The 22,899-nt window shown below is 41.7% G+C and overlaps 2 protein-coding genes across 2 annotated transcripts; one reads left to right on the top strand and one right to left on the bottom strand.

Moving 5' to 3' along the window:
- Positions 1 to 6,055: 6,055 nt before the first annotated feature.
- LOC136540702 (ubiquitin domain-containing protein DSK2a-like) lies at positions 6,056 to 10,793 on the bottom strand. Its single transcript, XM_066532718.1, has 8 exons — positions 10,334 to 10,793; positions 7,845 to 8,576; positions 7,553 to 7,770; positions 7,343 to 7,456; positions 7,216 to 7,274; positions 7,052 to 7,080; positions 6,587 to 6,670; positions 6,056 to 6,458 (listed from the first exon to the last, which is right to left on the bottom strand). Exons 1-8 carry the CDS (start codon positions 10,557 to 10,559, stop codon positions 6,310 to 6,312), a joined length of 1,611 nt encoding a protein of 536 aa, XP_066388815.1. The 5' UTR covers positions 10,560 to 10,793; the 3' UTR covers positions 6,056 to 6,309.
- Positions 10,794 to 13,894: 3,101 nt separating this feature from the next.
- LOC136535726 (uncharacterized) lies at positions 13,895 to 22,394 on the top strand. Its single transcript, XM_066528096.1, has 14 exons — positions 13,895 to 14,114; positions 14,240 to 14,333; positions 14,619 to 14,729; positions 18,481 to 18,578; positions 18,669 to 18,755; positions 18,833 to 18,969; positions 19,080 to 19,152; positions 19,257 to 19,302; positions 19,376 to 19,485; positions 19,586 to 19,693; positions 19,796 to 19,855; positions 20,531 to 20,592; positions 21,325 to 21,637; positions 21,756 to 22,394. Exons 1-14 carry the CDS (start codon positions 14,013 to 14,015, stop codon positions 22,044 to 22,046), a joined length of 1,692 nt encoding a protein of 563 aa, XP_066384193.1. The 5' UTR covers positions 13,895 to 14,012; the 3' UTR covers positions 22,047 to 22,394.
- The last annotated feature ends 505 nt before the right edge of the window (positions 22,395 to 22,899 follow it).

The following is a 22,899-nucleotide window of genomic DNA, read 5'->3' as shown; positions in this document are numbered from 1 at the left end:
TCCATGGTTAAGGGGTGTGCGGTTAGTATAAAATATTTTTAACCATTATGCATTGATGTTTGTAGATGTATTTAATACAAGATAATAGGACGAAATAATTTTTTTTAAAGATACCATGAAATTCTAGAGGTTTTCTTCTCTTAACAATGGTTACTACCTACTTCTATTGACCAGCTACGTCCAAATACTCTACTACTATGGCTTGGTTGTAGACTGCCTCTTATTTCATAAGGCCCTTTATATAGAGTGTTCCTTTACTTGGTGGCGCTGCCTACAACCCAAAAATATCTTAGGGCAAATAGATTACATGTTGCGCCTTTCTAATTTATGCACGTCAACATATATTTTGTTGCCTTCAGTTTATGATGGAAAAGTATTTTGTCCTATGTGTTTTCATTATTTTCCTTTATTTTCTAGATAAGGCCTTCAGCTTACACTTATATGGTACCAACCATGTCCTATGTGTTTTCATTAAATACTATCTAGCTTGCCTACTCGCTAGGGATACGAGGTAGACATGCTTCTTCATGTCAATTTACTTTCAATAGTGAATCTCAGTCTTCGACAGTTTGAGCTAACTTTGTTTCTTTTGTTGTCCTTTTGATTTAGAGTTCTTGGCTAGCCTTGAAGAAATATGGAGCAGTGTTTTTGCTGCCTGCTTCAGAATAGGAACCACGCAGAAGTTCTGGCATCAGGGCTGCCTCTTCAACAACAATGTGAAGTTTTGTATGCCTTGATATAGACCTACACCAATGAAAGTAGACCAACTCAACTAAGCTTATGGATTTCTCTCTCGTATGTGTTAGCACTCTCACGACCATGATATTTTATTTAGTTGCACATGATATATCATATTGATCCCTAATTCTATTAGTCTTTCTATCCGTAATTTTACCTAGCCTAATAGTTCCTTTTGTTTTTTATGGCCAACAAATGCGACTGAGAAAAGTATAATTGGAGTGCTTCAGTTCACATTTAGCAAACAAGGTAACCTCCAATTCATATTGCTCCTCTATTTCATGTAGTATCTCCGTTGAGTTGTTTGGGTATTAAAAAATAGAAACTCAATAAATATTTTTCCTTATAAATTTCCTGTCATTTTACCATGTCTAAACTTTGACGCTCATGTTTCTCACATCACTCAAACAAGGCAGCAAATTGGCGAGGGGAACTACAGCTATGATTCAAGCAGTCCCATGAATGCAACCCTTCTGAATCTAGGTCTCTGTCTGATGCCCCTAGCTACTTTCCCCTCCATCTCCCTTTCCTGTGTTTCTGTGATTAGAAAAAGAGAGGATTCAAGAGTTCTCATAGAAAAATTTATGAATAAAATGGGTTACTGATTACACGAATTGATGGCTTCCATTCCAAAGCTCAATCAGTTAGCTCTTTTTTTTTCTCAAAACAGCGCAGAAAAGCTCTGTATCGTTTCGTTAAGAAGAATCCATTAGCTCTTGAATTGAAACCAATTTATTTAGTCAGATTTGGGGGACACGCAACTGTTTATATGGCCATGCATTTTTCCTCACAAAATTCAGAGTTAAAGTTTCTTGATATGCAATGTTCCAAAAAGAATAATTATTCCTGTCATTTGGCTTTAGCTTCCCATGGGCAAGTAATACTTATGGTAATGACCAGCCTCAACTACTACAAAGATATTGAATTAGGGATATCCTATGAGCCACATTTGTTCCGCACATCAATATTGTATTTTATTGACCGCCTAATTTTACATATGTGCTCTCATCAGTCAAGTTATTAGTAGTGCCATGCGAAATTTTATCGTATCTGATTTATTGGTACCAACCAAGAGCCAATTCGGCATTAGATTTTCTGTACTTCAAATTCGACATTTTGTTTCCCTAAATGTCATAATGAAAGGTCAGATGTATGTCATGGTCAGCTTAGTTATGGAGAGAGTATTGGCTCAGCTATGTCAATTATCCTTATATGAGCTTCTATGAATTTTTTTACTAACTTGCCCAACCATTTAAAGGACTGATCATCTACACACCTATTTGATTTGTAGTGGGAGCCAACAGACCAGGGCAATGTGCACGGATGTGGCTTCCATCTATTCTGATTGGTAATTGAATTATCAGGTACGGTTGAATTACTTCTGCATATCTGTCTTTACAGTGATTTACTATAGCTTTCAGTTTGATCCAACGAAATTGGCCAAACCTACTATATTGGTGGTGTCTGAATATTGGTTCAGCCTGTTGGTGTGTCGAACCTGCTTTCGTGCGAAGCTGCTCCTCCTGCTTCTCCTGACCTTAGCTGGCTTTTACTTAGCTTCTCTTTACCTGCTCTGGCTTCCCATCCAAATCCACTCAATCAAATATATACTCCAGCTTCAGCTTCTCCTTCTCAACCCATCTGGAAAGATCTCGTCTCTTCCCGTCGCTCTTCTCTCTCCCCCCATCGCCCTCTCTCTCCCCAGCGCTCTCTCCCTCGCCCTCTCGATCCGGACGCGGCGACCATCGGTGCGGACGCGGTGGCTGTGGTCCATTTATGTTTCAAAGTGCGCCCTTTCGCAGCAAAGGGTGCTTACTCCCGTTGTGGAGATATGTTGGTGTCTCCAGGTTGGCTCTGTTGTCGACTATGCTTTATTGGTAAGTCAGACAAATGGTTCATACGCTTTTTGTTGTATGTTCAAGCTACCTAAATTTTTGTTACATGCTTTAACAATGTGGTTGCATAATCACTAGATACTAGGTTTAAATAAGTATGCATGCTTACATATTTGAAGTGGAATCGTTGTGCATTCCATACTATCTTAAGGGATTAAATGTTCGGGCCACTTTCCTAGGATTAGATCAATTAAATAACTATGATTTCCATGTTTAGCCTGAGGTGGATGCACTTAATTTGTTGCAGTAGAAATTTCGCATGGCACATATCTATACAGTCTACGAGTTGCCTTTCGTGGTGCATTAACAGAGTTAGCCTAGCCAAATTCGCTCTCATTTGTTACGGCGTGGAGTAGCTGTAGCATATTTTTGTTCCTTCTCTACAAATAATTCCATAATGGTGAGTTTTCACAGTTCAGTTGTATTCAGTGCAATCATAGCGCAGATGTAAATGGTGACCTTTCACAGTTAAGTTCTATTGAGTACCATATTTCCTATTTATGCTTTGGGGTTATTATTTCGTTTCCCTCAAATTAATTGGCTTTGGACAATGGATGATGTATATGTGCCATGAACAAAAGACTGGATCATCATTTTACTAATTATCGTTTTCTTCAAATTCAGTTCAATGATATTTATTTGACTGGTTTTGGTACCTGAGACTTGTGACTCCCACAAGGAAGACATGATTTTGGGACTGCTAAAGTGGTGGTGAGCAATTCTTATTGTACTTCTTCCACCTATGTCGTATCAGTCTACTGTGTTTTCATGTTTAGCAAAACCCCTATGGTTAGTAGTTTGCTGCTATATGTGTGTTTTTCCCTGTATGCAGAATACCCTTTATATCTATGTTTATTCCTTAGCAGTGTTGAGTTTTTCTTGTTTACAAGAGTGCATGACAAAACAAATCTTTTCATTTGGTGTGCTTTGCATGAATAATATGTTCAAATTGTTAAATTGATTTCCTAATGTCGTCCCCATATTAGCTAAAATTCTTTGTTATTGTTTCTTCGTCCCCTCTTCTGTTTCTGTGTACCAAAGAAAATATATACTTGCCAGCATGTAGCTAATTATTTTTGCACCAGCTTTGGTTTCAAAGAATTGCTACAAACTATATCTCACTTCTTCTATGATATGGCCATGTACTCATCCCAAGGCAAGTTTCTTAGTCTATTTATGTACTTCATTCTTAGCCTGTTTATTTAGTATTTTAATACATACATTCTCTATTTATAACTACTTGACAATGGCCGCCTTGGCTATAGAGAAATCATCTGCTTACGTTTTATGTGTATAGAATGTTGTGTTGATGCCAAAGAGGTTTCGTGTGTCATCAAAGCACCTGCCTCTTCTTTTTTCTTTTTGCGCCAAACTATTTTTCTACGATATTTTCAGTTTGCTAAGAAAAGAAAAAAGAGGGCTCTGCCTCTGCCTCGGATTTTATCGAGCGCAAAAAGATTGGAAGCAAGGATGTCAAACTGTCTCGGATTTTTAGTATGGTTTTAAATAGCTCTCTCGGAGATGCTCCAATATATAACCAACCCCAACGATGACCTTCTGTGATTCTCTAGGGGGTTTCATGAAGGATGTCAAACTGTCTCGGATTTTCCATGCTATGTTTACGGTCCTAACTTTTTGAGCCATACGTACCTTCATGAAATAACTAACATAGATTTCAAAGTTTTCTCTGCATTGATGCTATTTTTTTTTGCTCCTACCTTGGACCTCGATCAAGGTTATGGTGTTTCCATTAATTTGTTTTAGGTTGTTGCAGATCTATCTTTTATCTTTCTTTTTTCCTTCCATGTTTTTGGTCCTGTTCCCCTGGAATCCTGGTCCATCTAGCTTCATGGGTTTCTTCGCCATTGCATTCTCCTGCAATCTGCTCCATCTATCTTGATAGTTTTCTTCATCATTGCAATTTGTAACCATATGGTGTTTTCTCCGTTTTTAGCGTCTACTGCTCTTCTTTTCAAGTTTCTATCTCTTCAGCTGCTATTTCAGTTCCCATGTTCATTCATGTTTCGGTTTATTTGATTTCCAGTGCACATCACTATATGGCACAAGGAGTGCTTTGCCAAATCGAAGACGCAAAGGACTTAACTATGCATGTATTATACATTCTGTACCTCTTCCTTCCTTTGACTACTTTCTCCATACATAGATTGAATGCCTCTGAGAAAAAACAGAATTAAACATCTTGAATAGTTATTGATGGGTAATGTGTTCAAAAGTAGCTACGGATAATTTAAGCTTGCTACTTTTAGCTGGCACGATTTCTTGTAGTAGATTGTAGGTTATATAGATTAGTCCTCTATACATGGATTGCCTGTGCAGTGCTTTCGGCACCAGCTAGGGCTGCCAAATTAGGTGATGATGTTGCATCTGCTACATAATATGGCCTATCATTTCCTTACGCCGTAGCAGCAACAAATCAATTCTTTCTTGAGTAAAGTCCATTGCTTATTTTGTTTAGCCACCTTGTGAGCATTGTGTATTCCTCGCGTGGTGCAAAATAAAATGAGTTGCTTATGTGCGCCTTCTGTGTGTACCTAATTGTCTTTTCTCCTCTTTCTATCCCGTATCCTGCAGGTCATAATGCTACGTTGAAGGGAAATGCAGCATACGCATTTATATTGAAGATGAAAGGAAATAAAGTTGCAATATATTTTCAGAAGACATCCGCGAAGCAATCCAGCAAAACTGTTCTTGTGTGTTTACCATTGGCAAAAGTAGAAACTTTCTTTTCCCATTTAGATACCTTTCTCGGTTGTATAACAGTTTAGCACAATATTAACTGAATATTCTTGACGTTGTCATTCAAACCAACGTTCTAGCTTCTCTATATAACATATGTACATATTAGCTCGATTGATACACTTCCGTCTAACTTGCGACGCGCGCAAAGGCGCGCGCAACATACTAGTTAACAAACATGGCGCACCCACAGGAATTTTTTTTGACATGCCCACAGGATTTTGTTGATGGACCAGAACTTTGGCCATCTCCAGTAGGCGCTAGTGACGACTGGTTGAGATAAGGGGGAAATATGTTGAGCGAACCCATCCAACTCTTTGGTGCAAACATGCAACGTCAATTAAAAAAACACATTTCTGTGGCTCAAAAAAAATGAAGAGATGCACATTCAAAAGGCATAGATGTGCTTTTGTCGTAAAAGTTAGAATTCAAACTTGTTTTCTATTAAAAAATGAAAAATGATATAATTCACTGAATTTTATTATTTCATATTTTTAAAATTGAGGGAATCCCATCTATTTGCAACAAAATACATCTATGAATATGGATGCATCTCATATTTTTTTGAGCAATCGAAATACAGTTTTTTTATGAGTTCTCATGGTTTGCACTACATATTGTCATATTCCCTCCCCAACCCCCTTGTACAGAAAACATTATCCATGTACATTGCAAATAAGATTGCAAAAGGTCAATATGTATGTACAGCAACCCAATGTAACAATAACAACAATTTTAACCATGACACCAGACCACATGTATAAGAAAGGTTCCACTGGTACACTCTTTATTCATCCTTAAACACAGAATCTATATGTCGCCTCTCAATCTCAGGTGTAAAACCAATGAACCAGACAGGATCTCACAATGCCAACTACAGATCACATGATCAGAGTACAGTTATGATCATCATCATATTCTATTGGCCCATATTTCCAAGAAGTCGCTCCACTGCAGCATGAACATTTCCAGCGGTAGCGGCCAAGGCTCGGATGTTCTCCTGTGTGTCAAAGAAACCCATTTCTTGGAGCTGAGCTAATTGTGCTGCATACAGTTCTTCTGGTGGCACTGCAAATTTTGACATTACTTGTTGATGAGACGACTTTAAAAATCATCCAAAGAAAAGCTTCAAGAGATTATACTTAGTGGAACTGCAGGATTAATTTCTCCATTAACAGAACAGACTATGTACTAACCATTAGGAGCATTTGGAACACCTAGGCCACCACCAGCACCAAGCCCGCTGAACATGTTCATCAAGGTGTTGAGGTTGACATTGCCTAGGATTCAAGTTTTCCAAAAGTTGTTAAATAAGCAAGGGCATATGTAAATCCACTTAGAAAGGCAGTCAACTATCTAAACAAGATTAATTAAATCAAGTTCTGGCAAAGACTTGGGACCCCAACAGAGTTGAATTGGCTCAAAAATCAGGAAAACCACAGGCTTCTTCCTAGTATAGTCACTTGGTCAAAGAATATTACTACTCTCGTGTGGAAATTTTCAGTCAAGATAAATATTTAAATGACCTTTGGAAGCAATGCTCAAAGTGATCTTGTGGTTTATCCATACAGAATGTAAAGAAACAAACATCAATAAGTCCTAGTGCAAATAAATTCTAGGCAAGTCCATTTGAAACTGCAGATAGTAAATTCAGGAGATACCTGCACCAGAGCCTGATTGTGTCCGCACCCTGGATCATCAAACAACAAAAAGAATTCAAAAGGCAGTTGGTAAACAAAGCAAGAGATTGCGATACAAGAACAAATGAAAAAAAAAAATCCATTTCTCATTAAAAAAAAGGTGAAATCAAAATTGAAATGCTCACTGTCCAGCTTGTTGTTGGCCAAGTTGTGACATCAAAGACTGCTGGAATGAAATCAATTGCTGCAAAAGAAAGAAAGAACATTTAGTATTTTTGATGCACATGTAGCTAGAGCAGTATGATTGATCACCTGCAATGTTTCAGGAGACGTCAACTGGCGAAGAAATTCTGGATTCTGAATCATTTCTCTCATTTGAGTATTGGATTCCATCATGTTACGTACATTTGGATTCATATTAAGCAGCTGCATTAACGGGGTATCAGAACTCTATGTATAAGCAGGACAAGAAATATGCACTTTATCAAATATTTCGCAACAGAAGTACTTCAAGCATCATACCTGATTCATGGACTGAGGATTAGACATAATGTTCTGCATCATCTGCATCATAGTTGGGTTTTGCAAAACCTGAGTCAAGAAGGTAGCATCAGAGCCACCACCACTGGCACCAAGCATACTTCCCAAATCTGCTGAACCCAACCCTCCTAGGCCACCTGCTGTAGTACTCCTAGTGTTGCTAGCAGGAGGGGACCTTGCTGCTCCTTGGTCAGAGCCAGCTGTTGATTTTAAGACTTAGAACAAAGATACACACAACTACCAACATGAAAAAAAATGAATATCCAAATCTTACCATTTGGGCCCCAAGGATTCGGAAGTGGATTAGTATTTGGAGCTAGAGACCCTGATGTGGTGTCTGAAGCTGTAGTTGTTCCATTTGCAGCTGAGTCTCTTGCTTGGTTAGACCCCTGATTTCCTAGAAGAGCAGCAAATGGATTCGAGTTTCGATCACCCTCGCTACCCATTGTTGTTGCATTCAGAAAAGGCTCTTGGACAGTTTCATACATGCGACGGAGCATGTTGAATCCTTCTGGAGAAGATTCAATGTTGCTCATGGCTCTGTCTGTGTTCCGCATGATCTCCCTCATGAGTTCAGGATTCCGAACTGCTTCAAAAGTCTGACGCATGATGCTTGGATCATTGAGGACATGAGCAAGATCTGGATTGCGATCAATGAGCTCACGCATTTGAGGATTGTTCATTATTATACTGCGTATGAGTTCAGGACTGTTCATCAAATTCTGCATGAGTGGCATATTCATTATTTCCCTCGTCAAGTTCGGATTTTCAGCTAGCTGTTGTTGCATCTGGTCTAACTCAGGGAGGCCAGATCCAAACAAACCCGACCCCCCACTGTTAGCAGCAGCCCCTGTAGCACCCAGACTTTGCAACAAGCCACCCAATCCTGCTGCTGGGGAACTGGCAGGAGCAGCAGTGGTAGGTTCTTGGTTGGCTGCAGGTGCAGTAGATGCTGGTGGTGGCGCAGCACCACGTACCATGTGGATTGTATGGTCTGTCTCCACACCTTCATAAAGAGACAATATAAGGTTACAAGAGAGAACGAAAACAGAATAAGGGAACACACTGATAGGTGAAGTTCCTAGATCACGCAACAGCTTGCCAAATCAAAATATAAAAAATGTTACGATTCAGACACGAAAGTGTTTCCATCACCAAAATAAACAAAATTCAGAATGTCTTTGATTTCTAATTGGTGATAACTGGTAGCATAAAGTTCCTTTGTAAGTGAGATCAAAATCAAAAAAAAAAAAGGGCAGACCCAGTGCCGGAGGCTCCCACATGAGTGGGGTCTGGGGAAGGGAAAAACCGAGGCAAGCCTTCCCCCCGCAAAATCTGCAGAGAGGCTGCATCGAACCCACGACCTGGTGACTCAGTAAGACAGCTCTCACCACTGCACCAGGCCTGCCCTTCAAGTGAGATCAAAATCAAATAGGCGTAAATAAAAACACAAAAAAGGTCTCCTCCATAGAATCCCCATGGGCTCTCACTATTGATATTTGATGTTCTACCAAAGAACTCAGTTATGCATAATAAACAAATTTAAGTTTCACGTTTGGCTAGTACTATTTGACAAGTGGCAACAGTCTACCTCAGCTTTGACAAATGAGAATTCTACATAACATTCAAACTGCTGGTTTATTGAACTTACACAGGCACACGAATTGTTGGTGAATCAGAAATGCAACATGAAACCCCTACGTTATCTATTGTGTTAGCAGAAAACAAAACAACAATATGTCTGATGTACAAGATCAAACGCTTATAAACCTGCTGTATGAAAAATAGACAAGTTCTCTCTTCGTAAGTTTTAAATGTTGACATAAAGAGCGTGATGTATAAAGGTAACATCAAGATCAACCATTTAAATATGATCAGGTAAATGCCGGTGCAGATAAAAATAGGTTGTGTGCAAAAATTTTCGATGGGCATGGATCAAATCTGTAAAGCACCGAAACTCTGTGATATCTTTTAGACATATCTTTCCATTTCATCTAGAACCATTCTGTAACGGAGATTGAACACGTGGACAATGCCCCCTAAATAGAAAGGATGGTTCATGTTGACATCTAAAAGACGACAAAAGTAACTGCTAATGCTTACGGCTGACACGTGGATCACAATAAAAATGGTTGACAAGATGCGTCCGTTACCAACGAACTTCAACTATGGGTAAGAACTCAAAATGAAAATGATGATCCTTCCAAGTCACAGATACGATCGTGATATCAGCATATATACAGTATGAAATGCAAAAGTTCCACTCACCTGCTGATAAACTCTACTACCCTAAGCAGCAAGGGGTGCAGTACACACAAGGCTTGCATGGCTTCAGCATATTCAGAACTACATTCACGTCAAGGCATCAAAGCAGCATGTATTTCTCTCCTGCTGCATCTTTACTACCATAGAACTATCAACGACCCTGCAAGTCTCCTTGCACTAAGCCTACATGCTGCACCTACCACGGAGCATTCCGAATGTACGGAATCATCCATGACCATCAACGCCAAGGAATAAACCTCCTTGTCCTGCCGGCAGCAAATATATTAACAGACATTGCATCTAGCACACCAGCAAGGGAGAATCGAGAGTGAAACATCGCAGCTCGCACGCATGACTAACGAAATCGACCACAGTCCACAGCGTAACAGGGGAAACCACGCACCACCAAGGGTAGAGCACTCTCAGGAGAGGATAGGGGGAAACCACGCACCACCAAGGGTAGAGCACTCTCAGGAGAGGATAGGGGAAAGCACGCACCGTAGCTGGCTAGGGTTTGGTCGTCCTTCAAGATCCGGCCCTTGTAGATCAGCCGCTGCTGCGGCGCCGGCACGTCGCAGCTCTCGGCGACGATCGCCTTGAACGCCCCGACGGTGGTGCCCAGGTCGGCCCGCACGGCGAACTTGGAGCCGTTGGTGCACCGGATGTGCAGCGTGGCCTGCGAGGCCGCGGGCTCGCCGCCGGCGTCGGCGTCCCCTCCGCCCATGCCCTGGCCCTGGGGTCGATCCGCCCGGGGCGGCTGCCTCGCGGCTCCGATTCGGCTCTCGGCGTGCGTGGAGCGCGAGCGACGCGGCGGAGGACTGGTGGCCTCGGCCCCCTTCGGCTCGCCCCTATTTGGAGTGCGTGCGCTGGGGGTGGTGTTGGCCTCGTGCCTGGCCCTGGCGTGTGCGAGGAGGAAGAAGGCAACGCCAACGCACCAGACGCGCACCCAGACGGCAGACGGCAGACGGGACGGGAGGAATAATGACTTTGGTGGGGAGACGCGATTTAACGGCGGACATGACTGTGCGAGTGCGACAGGGATGGATGGCCGTGATTCCTTGCGTGCTGTGGGGTCAGAACAGAACGGCCTGGGGGCGGGTGGGTCCTCCATGTCAGGACTCAGGACTGTGAGCCTGCAAGAGGCAGTAGAAGGTTCTAGACTTCTTGCCGCTAGCTATCGGCCGGTCGTTTTGTGTCCGTCTTCGTGTTAAGCGCTGTACTGCGTTTGTGACTTGTCGGATACGGAACGCAGGCAGTAGTATACTGCTGTAACACTCTAAAATCCAACAGTTCGCTTGCTCGTAAACGATCGTAAATTTTCAGCCAGGAACGGTGTTTTTCTCTCACATCAAATCACTCAGCAGTAAATAATCCACGATACGATACGGCCTCCCGAACAGGCTGCAAGTCGATGAGCAAGATTATATATTCCTTTATCCGCCTGTCTATTTATTTAAGAACCCGAGAGAGGTCTCTTTGTTTTTACAAAATATATATAGACCTTTATAAAATATAAAACTATATATAAACTTCCACAATCGAGTCTCGATTATACCGGTGAGGACTGTGGACTGATGATACACCAATACCGCTCGACGAGGAGCAAATAATGTCGTCGTCGAGCCATGTACTGGCCATGGTGCCGTTCCTCGTCGCCACCGATCCCAATGCGATTACTGAAGATGGACACACACCATTTTGCTAGACTCCAATGGCGAGCGTCTTACACGCGACTTTGAGGCGCTAAGGGGTAGCATGAGATTTGCAGCCACCTGTCAAGGGCGGATATCCGCCATGTTCGCTGATGCTGAAATTTGGTTTATGCTGATGTTTATGCTGAAATATTATGAAAGAAAAATAATTTTTCATGATTGAAAAGTAGTTCTGAATAAGCTCGAACGAACAGAGCCATTGTCTCTAGGTTCAGAACAAGAAGATAATCGCCGAGCCTTTCTCTACGACCCTTACACTTGTGATAAGATCAAGCTGCCACGTTTCGACCACAACCATCAACTCCCAAGAAATTTCAGGGCCGCATCGTCGTCGGACAAACCTACGACAAAACGACGGATGCACAGTAGTGGTCGTGCTTCATCCTGACCAGACGACACTTTGGTACTGCCGTGTCGGCGGCGGCGAGAACGAGAACGATGCTGCTGCCGAGTGGATCAAGTACGAGTACGACTTGGGGACGCAGAAAAAATGCGACACTGATCGAAGGGCTGGTGTGGAGGAAGATCGTTATAAAGCATCTCACGGCATGCCAGGGCAGATTCTACTTCCCCGAACGATGCAAGAGCACGGCATCCTCGAGTTCGACCCGCACCCGGCCATCCGCGTCGTGGCGATGGGCGGCCTGCCATGGGTCGTGCCGCCCACCCCCTGGGGGTGGTGCGCTCATGCCTGCCGTTTCGAGATGGACGGCGAGCACTACCAGTTCCTTGCGTGTTAGCGGTCACTACTGGTATCGCTCTTTACAGGATGGACGTAGGAAGGCAGCGGTGGTGCGGGTATGGTGGAGGATGCTGCACGGCCTCCAAGTTTGGGCTGGAGCATGACTGTGTCTACATGATTCGCCCCTGCGACAACTTGATGCATGTATTCAGCATAGCTGAGAGGACCGAAAAGGGCGTGCTTCCATCCTTCCGAAGATCTTGCAAAGTTGCCATCTGGTGCGTTCTGGCTGCTTCCTACCAATACCGATTAAAGCGTGTAAAAGGTCGACCAGAGCAAGGGTGTCTTCTGATATATATATATATATATATATATAGAGAGAGAGAGAGATGCGTTTCTGCAGCTACCTAGCGTCCGTGTCTTCTCGCCATAGTTAAGTTCCTTTACATATCGGTGTATGTATCTCAGTACGTTTATTATCAGCCAATAATATGCATGCACAAATAAATGTGCCAGCCTGAAACTAGTGTGTGATTTCATAAGAGTTTAATTTTTATTTAGTATAGACCGCAAGATAAGCGTTGTTGATAGCGTGATAGCAATTAAGACATCCAAAGGTATAAATATGAATATTCTTCGAAAAAAGGTTAAAAAAATAAAAAAATCAGGCTTTTTGTTCGCATAAAAGAAAAATCTGTATATTAAGATGGAAGGAAATCGGTGGGTACCATGACTGTTTATTTTCTTCATGAGATCAGATTAATTACTTCACAGGACAGAGGCTCTATTTTTAGTTCTAGAGTTTAAAACTTGTAGCTAGGGAGGGTTTGCTAACCAGTTTGTTACCTCAAGTTGGCACGGAGTTCACTATCGTAGACACACAAGAAAGATCATGTGATGATTCATTTCTTTTGCAAGTCTGTATGAATGCTTCTTGCCACATGAAAAAATCGTGTGATGATTTATCAATGCATTCTGTTACCATTCAGAGTTTATCAATGCTTCTTTTTTGCATCACATTCTCACATACACAAAGCTGACACTCTTTTGTTATGCTGAAGCATCTCTTTTACCATTCAGAGTTTACAAATCGACATAATAATTACAGGAACCTAGATGTCTTGAATTCATATACAATAATCAAACCCACAAATTGACAGATATTCAATCATCACACGCTGAGTTAGAGAAAATTAGCTATTTGCCATTGCTAAAAGTCGGCTTCGCAAAAATGTCATTTTTTTTTCATCACGGGCTTCATAAATTTGCCATGTATAGTACGTTGACACATTGATTTCTATACCATTTGTCCTCTTTTTCTTAACTTCCTAAATTCATGCACCCAAAACCAAAAACACCAGATTGCCCTTGAGAAGGCGTCGCGCGTCGGCTGGAGCAGTGTCGGTCGGGCGGCTGCGCAGGGAGCAGTTGTTGCAGCACCTTGCGACGCCCCTTGGTGACCCTTGCCGTGTAGTCCTCGCTCGCATAGCTCGAGAGATCAGGAACCGGCCGCGGCAGCGACGGCGGCGGCGCGAGCGGCCCACCTCGTCGAGGAAAACATCGGCGGCGCGTGCTCTTGCGAGGTGTACTGGGCTACTGGCCTCGTGGGCCTAGTTGGGCCGCTGGGCTGGTACTTTTATCACCTGATGCGAGCCAAACGAGCTGGGCGCTTGGACGCTGAGGGACGGCGCAGATCGAGTGACTGCCGACAACAGTCGAGTCGAGTCGAGTCGCCCGCCGTCAAGCGACCTGGTTCCGCTCCCCCCCGCGCCGCGCCCATGTCATGACGCCGCCGCGTCGGCGCGCTGACCCGTCGACCTCGCCCTCGCCCTCTTCCCCGCCTCCCCTCCTCTCCCGCCTCCGCTCGGCTGCCTCCAGTTTCCTGGTCAGTCGCCGTGCCGCCTCTCTGCCACGCACCGTCTCTCAAGCATTTCGTCGAGCACCACGCCGGCCTGGCGCTTGATCGAAGCGCTACTCTTCTTTCCGCTGACGCCGTCGTGTTTCTCTCAGGTGCGGCAGTACAGCACGAAGAAGGGAGGCGACGGCACCGGTCCTCCGAAGCCGAAAGGTGGTGGCTCCTCCGCGCCAAGGCACCTTAGGCCAGGTGATACTTCTTCATTGGCACTGCACTAGCTACAGGGGCATATTCTTGTGCTCCCCTGTGTAAATCATATCTGTCACTTGCGTTTGCGTCCTATGTCGTGGATATAGTGCTATTGGTAACATTCAATTTCGATGGGTGTTCACCTACCGGTGTGTATGACTCTGTTCAGTAACAATCGCTCTTTTTAAGTAAAGGGTGCATGTAAAGTTTTGTGATCGAAAGATAGTTCTACAATGTTGCTACGCTGACTTGTTTGGTGAAGCTGAAAGGTTTCAATTTGTTCAGGATTCGTGGATCCTTCATCATGGAGGCATTTTGACTCAAGGGCTGCTGGCATTAAACCAGATGATATACATACGGATGCATGGGCAGTTTTAAAGAAGCTCAGACGAGAAGGTACATAACAGTTATGTTGACCGTTTCCATTTGTGAGTGAATAGTTTCAACATGTCATAACTATTCTCTTGACCATGCATTTTCTTCTCAGTACTCCTTTGATCCATGAATGTAAGGTGCACACACCTTTCAGAATTCAATCTTGGTAACTTTTGACCAACATCTAGGCTTATTATATATTAGTTTAGGGCCTGTTTAACATGTCATAACTATTCTCTTGACCATGCATTTTCTTCTTAACACTCCTTTGATCCGTGAATGTAAGGTGCACACACCTTTCAGAATTCAATCTTGGTAACTTTTGACCAACATCTAGCCTTATTATATATGATTTTAGGGCCTGTTTGCACAGCTCTAGCTCCAGAAAATCTTGGTGCTGGAGCTGTGGGCACATTGAAGATATTTGGTTGAGCAATTTATTATTATTTGGATCAAACAAATATATCTAAATAACTTTATTTTTTTTTACAAACTCCAAATCCTGCATGGATCAAACACAAGGCCATGATACAGAAGTGGTACAACTGGATACGTATCTGAGATACGACCTATGGTTAGAATTTTGCAAATAGTAACAATATACATTCTTTAGCTCATAAAGTCATAATATAGGTCCATCCAGCAATACTTCCAATTCAACAAATATAAATCCATTTACAACTTCAAGACACAATTTACCATTCACTTCCCTATTTTGCGCTTATTTAAGTACAACCATATAAATGTTTCACACATGCCAAGTTCTCCCTCCGTCCCAAAATAAGTGTCGCTATGGTATTCGTGCCGGTCAAACTTTCTTAAGTTTGACTATATTTGTAGAAAATATTAACAACATTTGTATCTCCAAATAAGTTTATTATGAAAATAAATTCAACGATCTATCTAATGATACTAATTATGTACTATAAATATGGATATTTTCTTGCATATATTTGGTCAAAGTTAAAAGTGTTTGACTACTCGAGAAGCGAGAACATCACTTATTTTGGGCGGAGGGAGTACTAGCTACCGCAATTATGCTAATCATTGATGGGTACCAGAATTTCTACAATCTACCTTAAATTCCCGTGCACAAGTCCAGCGGGATTGGAACCAGAGGGAGTATTTCAAGGAAACTTGCAGCAAAAAAAAAGTTCAATTTATGAAAGTGTACAGAGGGTGTACTATATTGCATAGATTATGAATTGGTGAAATCTGGCAACATGCTAGTTTTTATTTAGTTCTGTTTTCTGTTTTTTAAGTACATAAGAACAACTCCAACATCACAAGGGAAAATAAAAGGAGGCAACCCTGTATTACATGTCCCTACAATGCATTTTATTACATCTTGTTTCATCACAATTCAGTCGTTATTACCATCCATTCATTTATATCCATTGATTTGAAATCTATGGTTGAGATGAAGGCAGCAAGTGTTTCAAAATTTCCATAAGATGTTTTTGAAACTCTGTCTCGGCCTTCTTGTTTTTTGCTGGACTCTGAGCCTGTAGTGTAGTGGTGCTTTAGTAGCACCTCGAAGTCCTAGGTTCAACTCCTCGTGGGAGTGAATTTAGGCTCGTTATAAAAAAAAATCCCCTCGTGTCAGAGGTGTGTGGAGTAACCAAAGGAAGTGGAGACGAGGCTAAAGATACTTGGTGGTGGAACGAGGAAGTCCAAAGGGCTATTAAGGAGAAGAAAGAATGCTATAGATGCTTGTACCATGACAGGAGTGTGGACAACATAGAGAAGTACAAGGTGGCAAAGAAGACTGCAAAGCGAGCTGTAGGTGTGGCAAATGGTAGAGTGTATGAGGATCTTTACCAACATTTGGGTACGAAGGAAAGAGAGAAGGACATTTATAGGATGACTAAGGTTCGTGAGAGAAAGACAAGGGACTTCAACCAAGTTAAGTGCATTAAGGATGAAAGGGAGCATCTCTTGGTGAAGGAGGATGAGATCCGACATCGATAGCAAGAGTATTTTGACAAATTGTTCAATGATGAGAATACGGACACAACCTTTCAGTTGGATGACTCTTTTGATGACACCAATAGGCGCTTTGTGCGGAGAATCCAAGAATCTGAGGTCAGAGAGGCGTTGAAAAGAATGAAAGGAGGTAAGGCGATGGGACCGGATGGTATCCCAATCGAGGTGTGGAGATGCCTCGTGGACATAGCTATAGTATGGCTAACCAAGCTGTTCAACCATATTTTTCGATCGAACAAGATGCCTGACGAGTGGAGAAGTATATTGGTACCGATCTACAAGAATAAAGGGGATATTCAAAGTTGTACTAATTACTGGGGAATTAAGTTGATGAGCCATACTATGAAGCTATGGGAGAGAGTTATCGAGCATCGCTTGAGAGCAATAACGTGGGTCTCTATGAACCAATTTGGTTTTATGCCCAGAAGGTCAACCATGGAAGCCATTTTCTTAATAAGACAAGTTATGGAGCGATATATGGAGAAGAAGAAGGACCTACACATGGTTTTTATTGACTTGGAGAAGTCTTATGATAAAATACCAACGAACGTTATGTGGTGGGCTTTGGACAAACATAAAGTCCCAACGAAGTACGCCGGGCTCATTAAGGACATGTACAACAATGTGGTGACTAGTGTTCGAACAAGTGATGGAGAAACGGATGACTTCCCGATTAGGATAGGACTACATCAAGGGTCAGTTTTGAGCCCTTATTTGTTTGCCTTAGTGATGGATGAGGTCACAAGGGACATACAAGGGGACATCCCTTGGTGTATGCTTTTCGTGGATGATGTAGTGCTAGTTGATGAAAATCGGACAGGAGTGAATCATAAACTGGAGTTGTGGCGGGAGACTTTGGAGTCCAAAGGTTTTAGACTCAGTAGAACTAAAACTGAGTATATGAGATGTGACTTCGGCACTACTACTCAGGAGGAGGAAGATATTAGTTTGGAAGGTCAAGTAGTGCCTAGGAAGGATACCTTTCGATATTTAGGATCAATGCTATAGAGAGACGGGGATATTGATGAAGATGTTAGCCATAGAATCAAAGCAGGGTGGATGAAGTGGCGCCAAGCATCTGGTGTCCTATGTGATAAAAGGGTACCACAGAAGCTAAAAGGCAAGTTTTATAGGACGACATTTAGACAAGCTATGTTGTATGGTGCAGAATGTTGGTCTACGAAAAGACGACATATTCAACAGATAAGTGTCGTGGAAATGCGTATGTTGCGTTGGATTTGCGGTCACACAAGAAGGGATCGAGTTCGGAACGATAATATACGTGATAGATTAGGGGTAGCACCAATTGAACAAAAACTTGTTCAACACCGGTTGAGATGGTTTGGACATGTCCAACGGAGACCTCCAGAGGCACCGGTGCGTAGTGGAATCCTAAACCAGGATAGTAATGTGAAGAGAGGCAGAGGAAGACCGAAGTTGACTTGGGTAGATGCAATAAAAGGAGACTTGAAAGGATGGAATATACCCAAAGACTTAGCCTTAGATAGGAGTGCTTGGAAAACAGCTATTCACGCGCTTGAACCTTGATTGCTTCTACTGGGTTTCAACTCTAGCCTACCCAACTTGCTTGGGACTTAAAGGCTTTGTTGTTGTTGTTGATAAAAAAAAAATCCCCTCGCCGACAAAGCCAGGGTCCGGGGATTTTTCTTGGCCACTTTTTTCTTGTGAGGGCGTTACTTTTCTTATTTAACTCATAAAATATTGTTTTTGCTAGTTGAATGCGGATAAGAATGTATGCAGTATTCAAGGCAAAAGTTTGTTACAGGTTTTCAAGCTTACCTTGTTGGGGGGTGTGTGAGAGATTTGCTACTCAAAAGGGTACCTAAAGATTTTGACGTGATTACCACTGCAAGTCTCGAACAGGTTTTGGTCCATTCAAACATCATGATTATTTTTTCTTTTCCTGAAAGTTTTGATGTCCTTATTCCATTGACATATTTCTGTCCGTTACAGCTTAAGAAAAATATATTCAGGCGATCTATGATTGTAGGCAAACGCTTTCCAATATGTCTTCTTAAAATGCGTGACTCTGTAATTGAGGTTTGCTCTTCATATCATCATCATGGCCACATGAGTTTTCTAGCAATGCACTCACTGTTTTTTATTTGTTCTAACAGATTTCGAGCTTTCGAACAGTTGCTAAGTATGGGAATAGAAGTGAAGCGGTAGATTATGTGGAAGAGTTGAATGGCTCTGATGTTAGGGATATTCTTCGCTGGAAGGATTCTATGAGAAGAGACTTCACAATAAATGGGTAATCTTCTCCACAGTAATTCTAGTGCTTCAAATCATCAACACATGGTCTTGTTTTTTTATGTATCACAGGAGATATTTCATAACAATGTTGTAATACTTGTTTGGCAGTCTTTTCTTTAACCCGATGAACTTCAAAATTTATGATTACGTGAATGGAGTAAGGGATATGAGAAAAAACAAAGTAACACTCACTGATCTCCATCTTTATTTAAGCATAGGTTCATCAGTGTCCTGGTTTTCTCTTCCTCTTTCTTTTCTATTTGCTAACTTCTTAATGGAAATCAGGTGTGCACAGTGATTCCTGCTCATATTTCTTTCATGGAGGACCCCGGTAGGTGTTTGAGGAATGGTTTTATTGAAATTGCTTTATCTCGCTGAGTAAAATTTATATCAGTATATTTCAGCAAGGATTTTACGTGGCTTCAGAATTGCTGCTCGCCTTGGTTTCCAGTTTTCCAGTGAAACTTGTAATGCGATACGTGATCTTTCTTCGTCTATAATTAATATCGACAAGGTTTACTTTCTTGGTACCTCTGAAAATAAACTAACAATTGTATGCACGTTCTTATATGGTTTTCTTCTTAGTTCTGCTTTTTGCCTCATTTACTGTGTAGGCAAGGTTGATGATGGAAATGAATTATATAATGTCTTATGGGGCAGCAGCACCTTCTGTTAGGTTGCTTAGAAAATATGGACTGCTTGATATTTTACTGCCTTTCCAGGTAATTTTAACAATGCCTGTTGCTAAAAAAGTACATTCCTTGTTGTGGCCCCGCCAACATTTCAGCCCACTCATCAACATTGAATGCCAATTTGTGTTTTAGGCAGCATATTTGTCTGATCAGATGAAGGGTGGTTCAAGTGACAGACATCTGATGCTTATGGTGAGTAACTCTGAAAATGTTTCACCTTGCTTTAGAGATCATTTTTTGTTTGGTACTTATTTAAAAAGAAATTACGGAAATACTGCATTCTTTTTGTGGTGTACAGTGGGTAAAGTGTTCCTTTTTTTTTTGGGTAAGCATAGGGTGTCCTAATCTTGCAGTCTGAACTAAAGGGTTTGTTATCTTTTTCTTGACCTACTGTTCGAAGATTTTCGTGATTATAAAATTTTATTATGGTCTATAGTTTCTGTACGGTTTATGAACAATATGATATTTATGGGCGTGCTTGGTTTCTCCAGCAAGGTTAGCCTTGCCTTGCAGAGCAAGGATCTAGAGCTGGCGATGCGTTTGGTTGGCTTGCTCGATCACCTTGGAGCCTGTGTTGGCTAGCTTTGTGAGTCATTTTCCTTGCCACCGCGAGTGAGCCAAAACGGCTCGCCTGGTTTGGCAAGGTTTGCCTTGCCTGAGCCAGCGCGGTGAGGCCAGCTTGCCTGGGAACCAAGCAGGCCCTATGTTGCTTCAGAGTTTACTTCCTATTGATACCCTTTTAGATTTTTTATTGCCATAATGCCATGTATAAGTAGAGGTTCTATGGTTATCTTTCAGGTTAGTCTAATGTGACAATAAACTTAAGGCTTATTATGTAATCTTATGCTGTTGACTTCACATCTGCAGAAACTACTGGCTAATCTTGATAGGTTACTCTCTGCAGACCGGCCATGCCATAGCTCTTTGTGGTAAGAAACCTTAAATACCTACTTGGCTCATAACATTTGTACTGCTGTACTTAGTTATTAAATGCATATTCCCCAGGAAATCATGAGCCTATGCAACTTGCTAAACCGTCAATTTAGCTTATTGGGTTCCATTGAACTGGCTCATATATTGGTTCCTTTATTTCTGTAATCTCGCTCTTGATATTTTTTCAACCACGGTAAAACCGAATTTCATTACCAAAAAGCAATGAAATGGCATTGATTTAAGTTAATCTTGCTCTTGACAACTAGTGACACTGATTTAAGTTATTATTTAGGGACTGTTCCAGTGGATTTGGATGTGTTTATTTATGTAGTCCAGTGGTTGTTCTGATTTGTATCATCAGCTCATGCTCATGCAACGAATATCTCCTTGATTTCTAGACTACCTTTAAAACATATGCATGTCTTTGCAGCTGTATCAGACTTTACCTTGTGTTTTTGTGGAGAATGCCTGTGTACTCTGAAGTACCTGATTTTCCCATGGTGGCCTGGGCACACAGTTTATTCATATTTCTAAACTGACATGCTCCTATAGTCCTATTCCATACCACTTTCAGTCTGAGTGTTCCTCTTTTGTGCCTATCAATCCTCTTATTTGATCAAACAGGCTAACTGTTTCACTCATTCAGTTTATGTGGTAACCAAGTAACATCGCAATCAGTATGAGCGTTTTTGTCTGCCACACCCATGACATTTCGTATTTTTCTGCAGGCTGGCGCTGTTGGTATTTCACAGTACATTGGTTATATCTCCACAAGACACGCTGGTAATAAGAGCTTTTGCTGCAGTGTTGTATTTCGGAACATGGGAAACCACAGTCAAATTTCTGGAAGAAGAAGTCGGACCCGAAGTTCCATTTGCCCCAGAGACAATGGGGCCTTCTCGGACCAAATTGGATGATCTTATGGAACAAACATCACATCTAGCATCACTAGTCAATTCTTCCGTAGATACATTGACATGTCTACATGGTCTGGAGCAATCTCTAGCCAGATTCTCCGAACCTCTGGAATTTTCAGGAGTAGTAAGTATCTCTTTGTATATGCCACCCCATGATCTGTGCTAGTTCAATTTCACCACATCTTCTCTGTTAATTGTGATTTTGTACGGTAGATCATATACGTACTGGTGTTTGTTTCCAGGTACTCACATCTAGCAATGATAGGAAAAGGTTGTCAGTCATATTTGAGGGCCTTGCTTCTGACCTACCTTCATATGACGAGAGAAGAGGGATGCATGGGATTGATTACTGGTCGCTGAAACATGGGGATCCTGCCGAGGTCCGATTTGTTCTGGGTAAAGTGATCATGGACACCATGTATGACAAGCTACCATGTGAATCTACTGAGGACGAGGACGCTGCTGCAACGGTAGAGCCAGCCGCAGATCTTGCTGATGGAAGAAGCCTACCTCCACTGTCCTCATTGTTTTAATCATAGTGAAGCAGAGGTTGTCACTTGAAACAAACTAGGCAGACTTTTCTGGTTTTAGTCAGTGCTGCAAAGCAATCGACTTGTTCAGATTTTTTCTTGTGTTGCAAGATTTGACCACAACGGCGGCTGTAGACGTATTTCAGAATTTTTATTGAGGAACTCACTTGTGCAGTTGTAGCTAAACTTCCATGAATACCTTTGTTGAACATAGGGTGTGCATGTACCAATCTCTTTACTACTTGGGAAAAATTAGGCCTGTGTCACCATTTCGATTCTCCCTTTCTTTAGTTACCATTGCTTTTGCAATATTTTAGACTCTTGCCACTCGTACGGCAAATATCCAAACCACAATTGACAGAGTGGCACAAACATGGTTCTGTTTATTTTTAATTATACTAAAGATGCAGTGACCAAGATTTGGGTGTGCCGTCAGCCTTTGTGGTTCTGATTGATCATGTGATCGAAGATCCAAGCAGAAAGTTTTGTACAGTATCAGACATCTCCAAGAGCCTTATATTTTCTTTCTAAAAATATAAAGTTTTATCACTTCTAAAAAAAAAGTATTAGAAGGAATAAAGAAGATCATCTTCAAGAGTTTTTAATAATTCACTCCTAAAATATAGAAGATAATTTTACATTAGGAATCTTATACTATTTCTAAATTATCTTAACCACTTTTATATATTCTTTTTCTCTTGTATATTTGCATCAGGAACTCTTTCTTACTCTTTATTCTTTCAACGCTCTTTCACTTTAGATTGTCTGACAAACACGCGCGAGAGAGAGAAGAGAGATATGTACAACTCGAAAGCGCGTAACTTTATGCGAAACAGGATGACTTTTTTTAAGTTCT

The sequence above is a fragment of the Miscanthus floridulus genome, chromosome 2, assembly GCF_019320115.1.
Source record: "Miscanthus floridulus cultivar M001 chromosome 2, ASM1932011v1, whole genome shotgun sequence".
NCBI lineage: Eukaryota > Viridiplantae > Streptophyta > Magnoliopsida > Poales > Poaceae > Miscanthus > Miscanthus floridulus.
The sequence above is the reverse complement of the archived record's forward strand: the minus strand, read 5'-3'. Positions and strand labels throughout refer to the sequence as shown.

Coding starts and splice junctions, on each gene's coding strand:
- LOC136535726 (XM_066528096.1), top strand. CDS start 14,013: ATGACGCCGCCGCGTCGGCGCGCTGACCCGTCGACCTCGCCCTCGCCC. Junction 14,115..14,239: donor CGGCTGCCTCCAGTTTCCTG/GTCAGTCGCCGT, acceptor TGTTTCTCTCAG/GTGCGGCAGTACAGCACGAA. Junction 18,756..18,832: donor TGCGTGACTCTGTAATTGAG/GTTTGCTCTTCA, acceptor TTGTTCTAACAG/ATTTCGAGCTTTCGAACAGT.
- LOC136540702 (XM_066532718.1), bottom strand. CDS start 10,559: ATGGGCGGAGGGGACGCCGACGCCGGCGGCGAGCCCGCGGCCTCGCAG. Junction 8,577..10,333: donor CCAAACCCTAGCCAGCTACG/GTGCGTGCTTTC, acceptor CTCTTTATGAAG/GTGTGGAGACAGACCATACA. Junction 7,275..7,342: donor CGTCTCCTGAAACATTGCAG/GTGATCAATCAT, acceptor TTTCTTTTGCAG/CAATTGATTTCATTCCAGCA.